Below are 15,157 nucleotides of genomic sequence, written 5' to 3' on the forward strand. Positions count from 1 at the left end.
TCCATCTCCTTTTTTTCAGAATTTCTGAATTGTAAAAAATAGGACATTCCAAAATATAGGACCAAAACTGTTTCTCATACAAATAACTGACCTCCTAAAAGAAAATGAACCTGTTTATCTAGAAATGCATATGTATTAGTGTTCAAGGCCTATTGGTTTTACTGAAATGCTAATGTTGAATGGAAGCAGATGTTTGCACAATGTTTAATGTTCAGAAATGTCATAGAGGTATTTCAGGAGAAATGTGTTTTCTTTGTTTCAGATCATACCAAGGTAGTCACGTCTCTGTTTCACTACTGGATCACAGATATCCTTCCTGTGAAGAACAGGAAATAAAGCCTTGCCTGTGTCCATATGCACAGGGTTGAAATTTAATATACAAACTCCTAACCAAGTAGTAATTGCTCAGGGAGAGCAGTGTCAATACACATTCTACACCTTCAGGTAAATGTATTATTTTTCTGTGTTGCAAACTCCAGAAGACAATAAAACAGGGTATAACTACACGTGATTTTTGTGTTTGGTTGATCAAGAATATACATATGCTGTGTGTCCTGAGTCTTCAGCTTCATTAGTGTGTACAGTTCACTTTATGATAAGGAAATTATCTGGAATGATAAAGTATGTATCAAGTATTTTGTTTAGGGGTTTTTTGTTTTTTGGGGTTTTTTTATAAATTGATTTTTCCTTTCTGGAAATTTTATTTCTTGACTTTTCCTGTTTATCTGATATATATATTTACCTGAAAAACAGAAATATATTTTTATATTTAAATCTAAGCAACAATATGTAAGAGGAATGTATTTTTGTTCAATAAACTTCTAAATTATGGAAACAGATAAATTTCAACATGTGGGTCACGTAGGTACTGTTTGTAGTCATGCAGAAACTTGGATGACATTTTCAGAACTGTTCCACAGCCCAACCAGCTACAGTCCAATGAGCTTCACTGACTGCAAAATTACGGGAGTGGGTTCCCTTGCTAATTACTCTGTAGTCTTTCTGCAACTGAATTTATCCATTTGTAGATGATACAGTAAATAGTATTAATGGTTGTAAAATGTTTTGGAATCCTGAAGAAAAAAATGCTTTGTGAGTGAGAGGCTCTTCTGTCAGCTGAGTCATTTGCCTGATAGGTGATACAGAGCAAACCATTTCTCTATCTTAGTGTGTTAGCTTTCTCATAGGCAGGATAGGGGCAACATACTTATCTCCTCCAACACGTGCTTGGAGATATATTACTGACTAGACTCTATAAATGTTTTGTGGGTTTTTTGCTTTTGTTTTTTTTTTGTTTTTTTTTTTTTTGCTATATTGCCCGATATATCCTATTGCAAGGCATTGTTTTAGTAATGCTCAAAAATGTGTAATAAAAATGCAATCATACGTCTTTCTCATTAATTGAAGAAGTTAAAAAAGGGTTCCATATCATGCCAAAGGATTGCAGGTGCAGAAAAAAATGGTTTTATGGCTAAGGCAGCTGTGTGCAGCTCTAGAGAATCTAAGTTAGGTCTGTTTCTGCTAGGAGAGATATTTAAACCAGACTTTGCAAAGGGGAAACAAATAGTGTGTTCCCTGTTTTAATGCTCCTGACATAGACACTGAACTGTAGCTGTGGCTTTTCACTGAGATGCTGTGTGCCTCAGTCCCACATCTGAAGAATGAAGAAAATATCACTTGAATGTGAAGCACCTAGATACTCTATTGACAGACCCCGCAGGAAATGAATCACTTCATCCTCACATTAAGGTTTGAGTGTCGTATAGTTATGAGGCCTAGGAACCACACAAAAAGAATGTTCAGCAACTCATTCGGTAAGCATCATCTGTGCTATACGCTCAATATGAAAAAATAAATTACATAATGTAATTAAAGACAGTATTTTGAAACACAAATACAAACCAGGTTAAATTAGGACCATGCAAACAACTGTAGTGCCTGCATTTCCTGATGCTCAAGTGACTGTGCTGATGGATGTTACAAGGCTGCTGCCTTGAGTGGAGCCCAGGACCTGGAGGTTCCTCCTCCTTGTCCTCTGGATCCCAGGCTGGTACATGTGGAGACCTGGACATCTCCATCCCACGCCGGTGGAGGCAACTGCAGCTTTCAAGTTTTAGCTTCAGCTGATAGTAAGGCTTGGCATACATCTCAGGGACACGCTCACACACACACACGACACTCACACGGCCAACTGCACAGGCTGCCACAGGCAGGGCACTGCCTTTAACAACACCCATGAGTAACCCTGCCAGGGCTCACCTCAAACATAAGTGCAGTCATCTCCTCTGATTGGAATTGAAGTTCACAAGTGAAAACACGCATGCCTTCACTTCCTAGATTCCCATTCAAGCATAACCCCATTCACAGTACAGGGCCCCCATCTCTCTCATACCCCTGCCTGGATCCTGGGCCCTCTTACCTGCCCTGCGGGTCTCCGACTCGCCAGCTAGCCCACCCTGGCACACACGTTCACATACTCATCTCACAAGCACTCACGTGCTCGTCTCACAGCTTTGTTTATTGTTTTTATGTCTCTTCTTTATTATTTCTGTTTCATCGCTTAGCCATTCCTCATAATATTAAAGTGATTTTTTAAATTATGCTGAATTTTAAATAGCTGCATACAGAGGAGCAGATTTGGGTATCTTTGCCAAACAGAAATGTTTTCTACTATGAGTACTCCAATCACAGATTGTGAGTAAAATTTCTCAGGTCAAAAATATACTTTGCTTGAATCAGGTAATAATGGGGAAAAGATTGCTTTCGGTCTCTCTTTTTTCCTTTAACCACTGTAATAGCCTTATATTGTGTGCAGAAATAAGCTGGTCCTAACAAAGCAAGCCTGGAACAGTTTCACAATGTAGCTAGTTAGAGTCAGTGGTATCTGATATCTTTGTAAATGACCTGCAATAGGAGCTGAATCTTACACTTATCAAACCTGCCACTATTACACTAACAGGGATTATAAACAGTAGAGGATAAAGTAAAATATGAGATGTTGGGGAGTTTAGAAAATTGGACCAAATTCAAGCAGATAAATTGTAGATTGTCATTGCAGATCGCATAAGAGTATATTTGTTTCTGAAACAAATGTGCCTGACAGCAGCATGCTGAACTACAACGTGCATAAGGACACTTAAGAGCAATACATGAAGGAACACAGCAGAAAGATCTAGCTTAAAAGCAGAAGAAATGGGCATTACTCATCGTACAACACTATCAGTTAGGCAATGTACTAAAAATGGCAGAGGGGAAGAATTGTTTGGTTCCTTGTTTAGCATCCTATTTGCAGTCAAAAAGATTTCATACACCAGAATTTGAATACCTGGCCACTTCCTGTGCTTCTCTAGAAGACATGATGCTGAATCTCCCTACAATTTTTATGGCTTATTTGAGCAGCAATATAACCGACACGGCTGGGATATGAAAACTGAAAAATTTAAATGGATATCCACCAGTGAACACAGTGTGGTTTTTACATTTCACTATACATAGCTCCTTCAACATAGCAATGAGACATTTATAGCTTTGGATTTTCGTGCTAAATTCATAAACAGGAAATAGATATGGTCTTGAATTTTTGCTTCTTCCGAATCATTCAGTCTAAGGAATGTGCAGTATCATGTAGCATTTCTGAGGCATGGAAGATTTTTTTTATTGGACTTTACATCAGCGAACTTCAGACTGACCTGTGCACACTATTATCAGCATATTTCTAACTTCTGAGAATATAGAACTTTAAAATTTTGTTTTTAAAACCTACGTGGACACCAACAGTTGGAAGAAGTTAAGAATCACCTAGAAAGTAGCCTCCATATGGCTTCAGGAGTGAACTTTCCAGTTTGCATAATTAAACATTACACAATAAGGAAAGAACAGCAGCACAGTGGGAGAGAAATTGGCCTCTGAGTAGGTGGTGGTCCCTTCCCTAGGCTCTGTGTACAAGGAAGACCACAGAGGCTGAAGTAGTTTGGGGCATCTGTAGTAGTGAATAGCTTGCATGCAAGGATATGAGCTCAAAGCTATAATCTCTATATTCAGGTACATGTTTTATTCTCCAGATTGACTGTAAAACCTTAATTCTTCTCTATTGCGGATACGTAATGTGGGAATCGGTCTCTGTTGTTACAGATTTTTACTGCTTCATAAGTGGTGCAGTATTTTATATAGTACTTTACAGTCATGTAGAGTTATAAATTCTTTAATGTGTTTTCTGTGACAGCTGGCTTTTCTCCCCTGCACCACTGCAGGGGGGTACTACTCAGTTGGCTGAATCTCTGAAAAGACTTTAAAAAAAAAAAAAAAAAAAAGACAATGAAGGAAAAAAGCGGTGAGTGGCAGCATGGAGGCAGAAAATTGTTAAGCTGTCTTTGACCGAAGAAAACATATTTCACCCAGTAATACCTGGTGTATCATAAAACCAGTCCACAGAAGTAGAGTGGAAAGTGATACATGTTATGCTTGCACAGTATGCTACACATTAAGTGTAATAACAAAGAGTGGTAGTGAAAAAAAAAAAAAAACAGCAAACTTAAAAATCAGAAAAAAATGCATTGTATTTAATATTTAGGCCAACCTCTGGTTATAGCTCTGTAGATTTTGTGATTAATTGCTTCAGCCCAAGATTGCACCTAAGGAGGGCTGCACTGCACATGTTTATGCAGCTAATTTTGCTGCACTGTTAAGTAGTTTATCCTCTGCATTGCATCTAAGTAAATTTTGTTGAATAGGATAACTGTAATGTCTGAGTATTTCACAATTTTTAATATGTTTTTCTTAGATGAAAAAATGTATATTTTTAAACCATTAGATACATGCTGAACTAAGCCATGGGGGAAAAGCACTACATGGATATTAAGGAAAAGCAGATATTTACAAATGCTCTATGTTTCCTACATCTAAGGATCTAGAAAAAACTGTTTATTATTTGATTATTTCAAAACAGTGTATATGCACCACAGTCACTCAAGGTCAAATATATAGCTTTAATAAGGCTATTCTTCAAGTTGAGTGCTTAACTTTGTAAAATTAATAGTCTGTAATCATTTTAATGAACTGTATCATTTGTAAAATGTATAAGCAAGCTCTAGTTCTCTTTTACATTATTACTGCAATGCTGCATTCTGGTTTAGGATACATAATGCAAACAAAAAAATGTGTTACCTAAGATTGAGTAGGACTACACAAAAATAGAGAAGGAATGAATCTGTGGTTCAATACCTTCTTTTCTGTTGCATCAAGACTAGGCTGCTATAGGTTACACCAACTAGAAGCTGCTTTTCTTCACTTCCAGATCTTTGCCAGTCTTCTCAGTCTCTCAGTCAGTGCACAGATGATTCTTCCATCCTCTCAGCCTCTGGTACTAGCTTCCATCACCCATTAGCTACATTTTCAGATTAACACATTTGTGCTTTTCCCCACAATGCCTTCCACAGCTTTCTACAGAGCAGTCTCTGTCATCTTCCTTTCCTTCTTTAAAACTACTTTGCCACGATGCTGCCCAAAAGCTTGGCAACAGCTAGGTCAGTGGTGTGCTAAGACAACTGCCTACTGTGCTGACTAATGTTGCCTTATTGTATCTGTGTACTCCCACATCAATCTGCATATTTTCTCATCTGTTTTCTCCTATCTTAAACTAGTAGCAATTTGATGCAGGGTTTCGCCTGCTGCACAGCACCCAGCCCAGAGAGTTTCTATTACATCTGAGGTGCCAGTGTGCTTGAGGAGTGTAATAGACTTAACTACAATCAAGAATATGCCAGAACATGTAAGCAAGGCTGCTGATAGTTTAAAATGGCATAATAATTTTACATTGCACACATGATCAGTCTAGTGAAAGAAGGATCTGATTCTCCCAAGTAGACACTTTGGAGACAGTGTTCATATGCAGCTTGCTAAGGAGAGCTTGGAGGCATGCAGGGTGGGATTTATTTCCTCTAATTTCAGATATGTACAGTGTAGATGTTTCCATCTGAGCTGCCTATCCTAAAGAACTTTATAATCACTGGGATGAAATAGATACTTGCACAGCCCAATATAACTGATTGCTTCTAGACTTCTGTTTTAGGATAAGAACAGTGGTTCAAATAGAAGTTATGTCTTTAGTTGACTGTTAGAGGAACATAAGCAGGTCAGATGGAAACATCTGTATTGGTGCCATCTAGATCTTGTCAAAGAAATTAATTTACGGCATCTGAGAAAGGGACAGGAATGTACGTGTTGCGTGACCAAACGTCACCTACTGCTGGTTGCTGGTCTGGCAGTGGCAAGCTACTTCAGCTTGGACAGGGCTGTGACCCCCCCTCCTTGCTGCTTTTATATCTTCTGTTCAGAAGCCATCGCCTGTGAGTGGTAGAAGGGGGAAGGAGAAGAGTAAGGAGCTGTTGTACAGCTGTGTGTGGAACTCACCCAACACAAGCTGAGGAGGTGCTTTTGCTCTTTCTTTTGTTCCCCTCATGCGATTGTGCACAAAGTGGCCTCCACCACTTCTGGATAGGCTCAGTAGAAGATTGGGGGGTGATTTATTCCTCCTCCCAGTAACAATAATGAAGTGAAAGTGAATATAAATGCACAGAGAAGGAGTAACCATTGCTAGGAATATCAAACCGATTACCCATTACCTGTGTTCTAGAGAGTAAATCAATAGCAAATACATTTTTTTCAGAATCACAGGAGTAATCACCAAACTCTGTAGACATAGCTGTTTGGTCTCTGTCTGGCATGTTGGAGCTTTAAATGAAGGTCATGTTCAAATCTGATTGGAATTCAGGGAAAGCATCTTAGCTTATTACCATTACCATAGTGCTGAATTCTGTTTACATTGGTAAACAGTTTAAAATACTTGACATGTTATTCAATTAAATCTGTGATTGCTAACTGACAGACCAAAGTGCGTTGATTTTTCCAGCCACATTAAGCTATATACATGGCACAGTGTTTCAGTAGCCTGTCTGCTTAACCCTTTCACATTAATTCAATTACCCAGTATAAAATTAATGTGTAAAATATTAAATAACTCTAAATTTCTAAATCAGAAGGCGTTGCAAGAATATATTCATTTCAGTGGTTTCTGACATATATTTATTACTGGATGATTTACAACCTGCTACGGATTACATTGTTATCTGGATGGCAAAAGTCACTCAGAAAGTTTTTTTCTCTGTGCTCAGTAAATTGATAGATTCATAGAGGATAAGACTAAAAAGGACATGAGATTATCTTCTCTGACCCCATCAAGATCCCTAGTCATAAATTTTCTTTTTACTTCAGGGTGGAGACCAGTAGCTTCAGTCTGACAAAAGCACAAATTGTGGTTTTTGCTAAAGCAAGTCTTCTGCAGAGACAGGCAAGCTTGATTTAAAGACATCAAGAAATTAAGATTTAGCCCCTTCTCTGGTCATTTATTTCAGTGCTCAATCACTCTCACAGTTAGAAACATGTGCCTTATTTTAATTTTGAATTTGTCTAGATTTAACTTTCAACCATTAGTTCTTGGTATGCTTTTCTTCACTAGATTAAGTAATCACTCACTAGCCACTATTTTCTGTCTGTGAAGAGTTTTGAACACTGCAATCAAGCTACAATGCAACCTCCTTTTTGCTACCTTAATCACATCTCTTGAAATTATTTTATTAAGGCATTTTCTACAGCCTAATTGTTTTTGTAGCTCTCTTGTACATTTTCTCCATTTTTTCCCCCACCATTTAGAGAACAGCTGTGCTGAAACTGCACATGTAACTTTATTTAAAATCTCAACAGTACCAACTTTTGTACTCATTACTCCATTGTTTGGGGGTCCACTTTTTGCCATAGGATTGTATAGCGAGTCCATGTTCATAGAATCATAGAATGGTTTGGGTTGGAAGGGACCTTAAAGATCATCTAGTTCCAACCCCCCTGCCATGAGCAGGGACACCTTCCACCAGCCCAGGTTGCTCAAAGCCCCGTCCAACCTGGCCTTGAACCCTTCCAGGGAGGGGGCAGCCACAGCTTCTATGGGCAACCTGTGCCAGTGCCTCACCACCCTCAAGTAGAGAACTTCTTCCTTACATCTAATATCTATCCTCTTTCAATTTAAAGCTATTAGCCCTTGTCCAATCACTACATGCCCCTATGAGAAGTCCCTCCCCGACTTTCCTGTAGGCCCCCTTAGGTACTAGAAGGCTGTTGAATTATTTGCCATAGTAGACAAGTACTCCTGAAATTTATTTCTTTCCAGGATTTAGTCCCTGGTTCCATATTTCTTTTTCTTAAATGTGTGACTTTCTGTTTGGCCACATTAATGTTAACTTTTTTTGACTATGTCTAGATTAGTAAATGATGGATTGTTTTGTGTGCCTGTACTGCTTTCATTAACATCATCTGCAAATTTTACCAGCAATTATTCTATGTTTACTTACAGTTCGTTAATAAAAATGCTGAACGACGTCAAGTACTAGTACTGATCTTAATGGGATCCAAAGAGAAATAACATCGTTCAGTCATGATTCCCTATTTATACCTTCTTTTTGAAAACAGAAAGCTGAGATAATCTAGTGGATTTCTAATGTATTTACCATGTACATTATTGTCCTGTATGGTTTTTTTGTTTTACTCAGAAGGTCATGTGGGACTAGATAACTTCACAGAAGTCTAAATAGCACAAGGTACAAAGGTTGTCTGCTACTATCAACAAGTATTTCTTCAGTTCTCTACAAGAACAAGCTTTATTTTTTTTAGATAAGGATAAAAGTCTAAACTAAAGACAATGTACAAAAAGCTATAGGTTTGTGTTTTAGAGTATGCTTAAGGGGAAGCAGAATAATTGAAAAGTGTTCAAAGTAAATATCCTCTAAAATTTGTCTTACGTGTTTTCAATTTGTTGCTCTGCAGGGAATGATTTGCATTAGTTAAAAATGATTGTTGTGAAAGATTCCTTATTTTTAAACATCAAAGGAAAATTCATATTTCTTTCCTTTCCTGTGAGATATGATCCATAACTTTAGATATGAAGGTGTCTAGTGTGTGCATTTTCTATTGTGTTGCATTTCTTCCAGCTGGTAACTGAAAAAAGATCCTTGCAATATGTTTATTAACTAGTGATGAAACAAATGGGTTTGAGATTTAGAAGTTTTCTTAGGAAGTTGCATTCGCAGTTTTATAGTGGGATATGCAGATTTTCAGTTTTTTACAGAGGCAGTTCTCTGAGCAGATTTCCAAGCCACAGCACAGGCATGTTAACTGTCAGCATTAACTATCTAAACCCTAAAGGTGTTGTTGGAGACCAGTGTAAGGATTATCAAAGATACTAATCAAACTTCAACTTAGTCTCCCAACTCCTGCTGCCCATGAAGTACCAAGTTGCAGTTGGTATCATGAATCAAAATGCAGGCAGCCTCAGCATTTTCTGTTGGAGACAGAAATGGCAGGGAGAAGTCCCAGTTACTCTGCTCAGAGCTGTCACAGTCCAGAGAGAAGCAGGAGTGGATTCTCAGGTGGATCCTTCTATGAGATGGGATTTCCCACTTCATTGCAGTTGCTCATCACCCCCATGGTTCCCTTTAGTCAAGGCTGTGTCACAGGCTGGCCCCAAAGCTACACAGTGGAAAAACAAAGGAGTAACAATAGCTGAGCAACACAATAACCAGCAAAGTCACAGTGGGGCCTGTTAGTACAGGAGCTAAACATGAAAGAGGAAAAAGAATTTTAAAACAACTTGCAACTGGAAGTACAGCTCCTGCACCGGCTGCAGGAGCCCACAGTTCAAAAGTGGAAGGCAATACTGAAGTGTTTTGTACCAGAATTTGAAAATGAAAAAGAGCCAAAAATAAGAGATATTCAGAGTGATACATTGGTTTGTTTTCTCAATGTGTATAAAGCTGGTGAGTGCAGTTCTGCTGTTTTATTTGAGGAAAATCTAATTGCCCCAGCCAGAATCCGACCTGTGGCTGTATAAACCCCTTGCATACAAATAGCATAGAGCTTCCAGCTCCCAGGTTCTGGCTCTGTGCTAACACAGACCGTGTCTTGCAGGATTCCAAAAGGTTCCTTAACTCTCCCCTACACTGGAAGCGTTAGGGATAAAAAGCAGCATTTCTGTCAAAATGCTCTGGCAGCACCCTTTCTTTCAGTCTGATTCCCATATGCATAAGCAAAAAACATCAAAGTTCAATATCAAACCAAAAACATTCCAGGTGTCCTTGTCAAGGTACCTGCAACACGAAGACTTAGCTGACTGTTGTGTTTCCAGAAGTCCCGTGCCCATCTACTTTTTCCATAATTTGCAAGGCCTTGTCCTGTTTCACAGAGTGAAATGCAGTCTCAAACTACCTTGCAGGCACCACAGGATGAGCCTCTGAGCGTGGGCAGGTCCTGGGAAGCAGCTGGCAGCAGTGACTTACCGAGGTGACGTGAACAGGAGAGAAGGAGAGATGGAGCTACACGAGTGTAGCTTTTCCCTTGTAAGGTGCGACGGTGATCAGCAGAGCCGTTCTGCTCTGTGCTCAGCAACATTCCCGTGGATAACCTGAGACTTGCACCTTCAAATGAGAGTGGTGAGAAACTTGGGAGGTAAAAGTCACAAAGATGAGACACCACTGAGCAAGTATCTCTAAGACGATAATTAGTCTTTTGAATAATAACTAGGGGTCCTCTCTATCCACCTTCATGCAGCTCTAGCTGTCCAAGGCTGATCCAAACCATAGCAATTACTGGTATCTGGAAATCATAGATGCTTTGTACAGCAGTCTCTTGCATGTTATTTTGTTTGAAGCCAACCAAAGAAGTCTGAAAATAACCCTATAATATTACAAAAAACATAAAACTGTTAGAAATCCAAACTAAGCCAGTCTTTGGCACCTTTTTTTTCTCCTGAGTTCCTGAATTGTTGTTGTTATTCTTTGTGAATATCCAGAATAAGCAAGTCATCTGAAAAACCTACTCAATAAAAGCATTCTACCCACAGTTGCTGTTCTTTCTCTTCTCTGGGTTCAGATCTGAGTCTGTGGACCTGAATATTATCTCAGTGCATGGAGTGATGTGCTCGCATTGCCATTATGCCCTGCAGGGATAGTCATTCCCTTTCCCAATCTGGCAGCCTGTGCTTGTGAGCAAGAGTCATTACAACTGAGCAGGCTGTTCTGTGGTGTGCCCTAAGGCGGCGGAAATGACTGCGGTCCAACTCTCAGCTCAAGAGTATTGTGCACCAGGATATTAACTGTAAAATTGGCAATATTGCTTTGGAGCAGAGGCTTCCTCCAGGCACCCACAAGACAGATGGCTTTATCAGTACACAGCCATTCACCTCTGCATTGCAATTGGGAAGAAATACAAACAAATTTCCAACTATCTTTGCTAAGCAATTTTACAGCTGTCTATCTGAAATTAAAGCACCCTCCCTTGGTTGTGCTTTGCATTTTTATAGTGACTGACAGTCTTTTTTCCACAATGCTATACTCGGTCTTCCACAGAGTTTTTAACGCTCACAAAAATACGTGACACAAAGTTAACGAAGATGAGTGCTTCAGACTGTAGGGAACCAAGCAAAGGAGGGTTCTGCATACTCTGTAGAATTGGACACTTGCTATAGATCAGTGTAAAAACCAAATAATTTCTGGCAGGGAAAGACTTTTGTATAGAAGTTCACAGGAATGAACTGATACGCAGCTCATGGAAAGTCTTTGTAGAGCCTATAAAAAGGGCGGCTTCCAGCCCGCAGCCCGTCAGTCCCGTTCCTCCTGAACTGAGCTGTGCACCGGTCTTTGAAGTGGTGTGAGCCAAGGACTGGAGCAGTGCGGTTCTCAGTAACTGAGTATCTGTCTTTGGCTCAAATGAGTGGGAATCCATGAACACATCTCTTAAATTGGAGCGAGTTTTCTCTCAGAGTCAAAAGCTGGTCAGAGCTGAACTGTAAGGCGTTTGCACCCCTTTGCTAATGCAGTACCAAATAAAGTTGACACAGACTTCCTATAAGTGAGGGGAAAGACTGAACCATGCTTAACTAGTAGTGCACCTTGCCATCGGGGAAAAGCAGCTGGGTGAGATTTCTATAAGCTGTGAAATGGGAGGACTTTACAGTCAGGTCTGAAAGTAACTGAGGTGGGACAGTCTGTCACAGCAGTTCCTAATTCACAGAGAAACCGTGCACTGAAAGCAGCCTCTGCCTCTGAATTGGAAAAGTCAGTGTCTGATAATCAGTAAAAACCTTGTGGATAAGACTATGATGCAGGAAGGAGGTAAAAACTCAAAGGAGGTTTTTTTCCCTTGTATATTTGGGCAGGGGGGCAGTGAATCCTTGTGCATTTAGAATCATAGAATGATTTGGGTTGGAAGGGACCTTAAAGAGCACCTAGTTCCAACTGGAAGGCCACTATAAGGTCTCCCTGGAGCCTTCCCTTCTCCAGGCTGAACAACCCCAGTTCTCTCAGCCTGGCCTCATAGGGGAGGTGCTTCAGCCTCTTCGTGGCCTCTTCTGGACTCACTTGAGCAGGTCCATGTCCTTCTTATGTTGGGGGCCCCAGAGCTGAACACAGTGCTCCGGGTGGGGTCACAGAAGAGTGGAGGAGAGGGGGAGGATCAACCTTTTGGTCACGCTTCTCTTGATGCAGCCTAGGAGAAGGCGTATGGGAAGATCAGAGGACGCCCTCCCTCTAACTCTTGAGTGAGGAAAGAAAATGCCAGCAGCTTGTATTTCAACCCCTTCATTTGTCTGCAGGTCTGAGAAGACTATGGAAGTGCTGATAAAAACATGGAAACTTTAAAGGCACAGGAAGACATATAGACGAGGTAAGGAAGCATGAAGAATAAAAGGACATCCAACTTGAAGAGTCCTGTTTGCTCATTCTTCATGAAGAAACTTTTCCTGCTTTTCTTTATACCCTTTTTGCCCTTTCCTGTAGCTTTTCCAAGTCTGCTTCATCCTTTCAGGGATGGGAAGACCAAAACTTCCCCTGTTATTAAAAATGCAAGTTCACCATGCATTGTTTGAAGTGTGCTTTGATTTATTCTCTAGTCCTTTACAAATAATTCAGTTGTTTTTTGACCCCTTACTGAGTACTGAGATGACATCTTCCTAGAACTGCTATTTCATTCCTGAATGGTCCTTATCAGTTGGAGTAATTTTTGCAATATTTTAAAAATTTGCAATACCCTACATGGAATTTCATCTGCCATTTTATCACAAGTTCTTCATGATTGTCGTGCTCTTCTACAGCTCTGCACAGTCAGCTTTCAATTTTAGTCCCTGTGATAACTGTAGTGGAATCAGCAGTCTCTGTTCCCTCATTATTCATCACCTTTTCCAGGTCATCTAGGACCTTGCTGAGCAGCACAGAACCTGGCACAAAGTCCCATGGGATTGCGTTGGCGATTTCCTTCCAGCAGAGAAACTCTGAATTCCTGCTTTTTCCTTTGTATCTTTTATTGCTTATTTATTCAAATGGAGATCTACTTAGCCCATGAGACTTCCTTTTTAAGAGCTTTTTTTTTTTCCCAATATATTTTAAAAATGCACTTTAGTACATCTTGTCTGCTTGTTTGTCGATTCCTCAAAAAAAAATGCCAATAGGCTTGGGAAGTATGTCTCCCCTTTACAGAAGCTTAACGGACCACTTCCCAGTATATTTTTCCAAGTGTCCTCTCATTCTGTTCCTTGCAATGATTCCCACTGATTCGCTGAACAAGGACATCAAGTTCGCTAGTCCGTAGTTCCTCAGATCAACCCTGGAGTCTTTTGTAAAAACTGGCCATTTCACCACCTTCCTGTCCCCTGACACTGAGACAATTCCCAGTGAGACGTTACACACCATGGCTTGCAGTTGTGTTATTTCATCCTTCAGTTGGTTTAGAGCTCTTAGGTGAATACCATCTGGTCCTAGTGAGCTGTTAGTGTTGTACCATGGGAAATACAATCTCTGAAGAGAGAACTCCATGCTAAGTCCAGTGCATTGTGCTTAAGCGCAAATGTTCACTACTCTGCCCTTTTGTTTTGTTTTCCACTCCTAGGTAATTTGAATTCTCTTTTAATCATTTCTGCTCAGCCTTGGAGTCAGACAGCCACAACCCTTAATCAGAATAAAGACTACCTAGTGGAAAAATAAACTTTATAGAAATATTGCTTTTTTGATTAATGTATTTTCCATGCTTTATTTCCAGAATAGATTGTTTTACTCTAAAGTTGATGAAAGAATCTTCCAGTGTTCAGCTAGAGAGTTCACAACATATGATATGTAAGTTTATGCAGGATTATGCCTAAAAATAGATTACCAATCATGTTAAATAGCCATGACTATGCTGGCATAATGCCATGCCAAAAATAATAGATGTCTCTTTAAAGGATTATAACATTTAAGTAGGAATACAGATAGTAAATGATGGGAACCGTGTGTAACTAGCAATGTGAAGGCAATTACAAGGAAAGAAAACAAGGGGACGTGTCAGAAAGTGTGCAAGAACAGGAATTCAACTATCAAGGTTCCCACAAAAGCTATGTAATTTAATTTAAAGCTTTGAAGCATTTTCTACCATACTTGGAAGGCTTCGGTAATTTATAACTTCTTATATTGCAGTTTAAAGTCTTACAAGAGAATTTACAGACCTTTTGTGTTTTGGGTGGACATTAGCCTGTTGCATTGGAAACGTGAAGTGTACAGCAGTATATCTTCAGGCCCTTATATCTGCAAGGATGGAATAAAGCATTTACAGTTTCAAAATTAGAAACCGCTTTTTGATGTTACAGATCTAGATATCCGTTACTGCTAAATGTGAGTAACTTTCCTAGCAGACTGCTAAGGAAGACTTCAGAACCTCTCAATGTTTAGACACCTTCGCTTATTCAGAATGGTAAATGTCATAGAATTCTGCATTTTGATAATAGCTCCAGATTCATTTCAGCTGTGATCACACGTAGAACAAGTTCCAGCCCTTCCAAAAAGAGGATTCTACAGGTTTGTTTAGAAGGTGGATCAGGTGCCCTCATAGGATTCATGACTCACAACTTCTAATGCCATATGGAATACAGTAACCCACACATTTTGACTGTCTGAAAATTTTGTCTGAAAAGAACAGAGAGGTACCAGTGAAATGATTGACTGAAATTGTGTACTTCTGTTGTAAATCAACACTTTAGAATTAGAACCAAAATCATGGTCATGCTTTGAATGTGTCTATATCATCTTCTTAG

The 15,157-nt window shown here is 39.6% G+C and overlaps 1 protein-coding gene across 4 annotated transcripts in view; it reads left to right on the forward strand.

Annotated features, from left to right (window-relative positions):
- ERICH1 (glutamate rich 1) overlaps positions 1-12,864 on the forward strand; it is an 85,590-nt gene extending 72,726 nt beyond the window's left edge. The window contains exons 6-8 of one of the 4 annotated variants that reach the window (XR_006166426.1): positions 263-444; positions 10,316-10,548; positions 12,692-12,864. Coding sequence is in view for 1 of the 4 variants with exons in the window: in XM_042803188.1 (XP_042659122.1) it covers positions 263-336 (74 nt within the window). In the remaining 3 variants the exon portion in view is untranslated. Of the gene's footprint in view, positions 1-262; positions 512-10,315; positions 10,942-12,691 lie in introns of those variants that run through there. The other 3 variants (XR_006166427.1, XR_006166425.1, XM_042803188.1) reach the window with 3 other exon arrangements.
- The last annotated feature ends 2,293 nt before the right edge of the window (positions 12,865-15,157 follow it).

This window comes from Tyto alba, unplaced genomic scaffold (genome assembly GCF_018691265.1).
Source record: "Tyto alba isolate M040663 unplaced genomic scaffold, T.alba_DEE_v4.0 Super-Scaffold_40, whole genome shotgun sequence".
Classification (NCBI taxonomy): domain Eukaryota; kingdom Metazoa; phylum Chordata; class Aves; order Strigiformes; family Tytonidae; genus Tyto; species Tyto alba.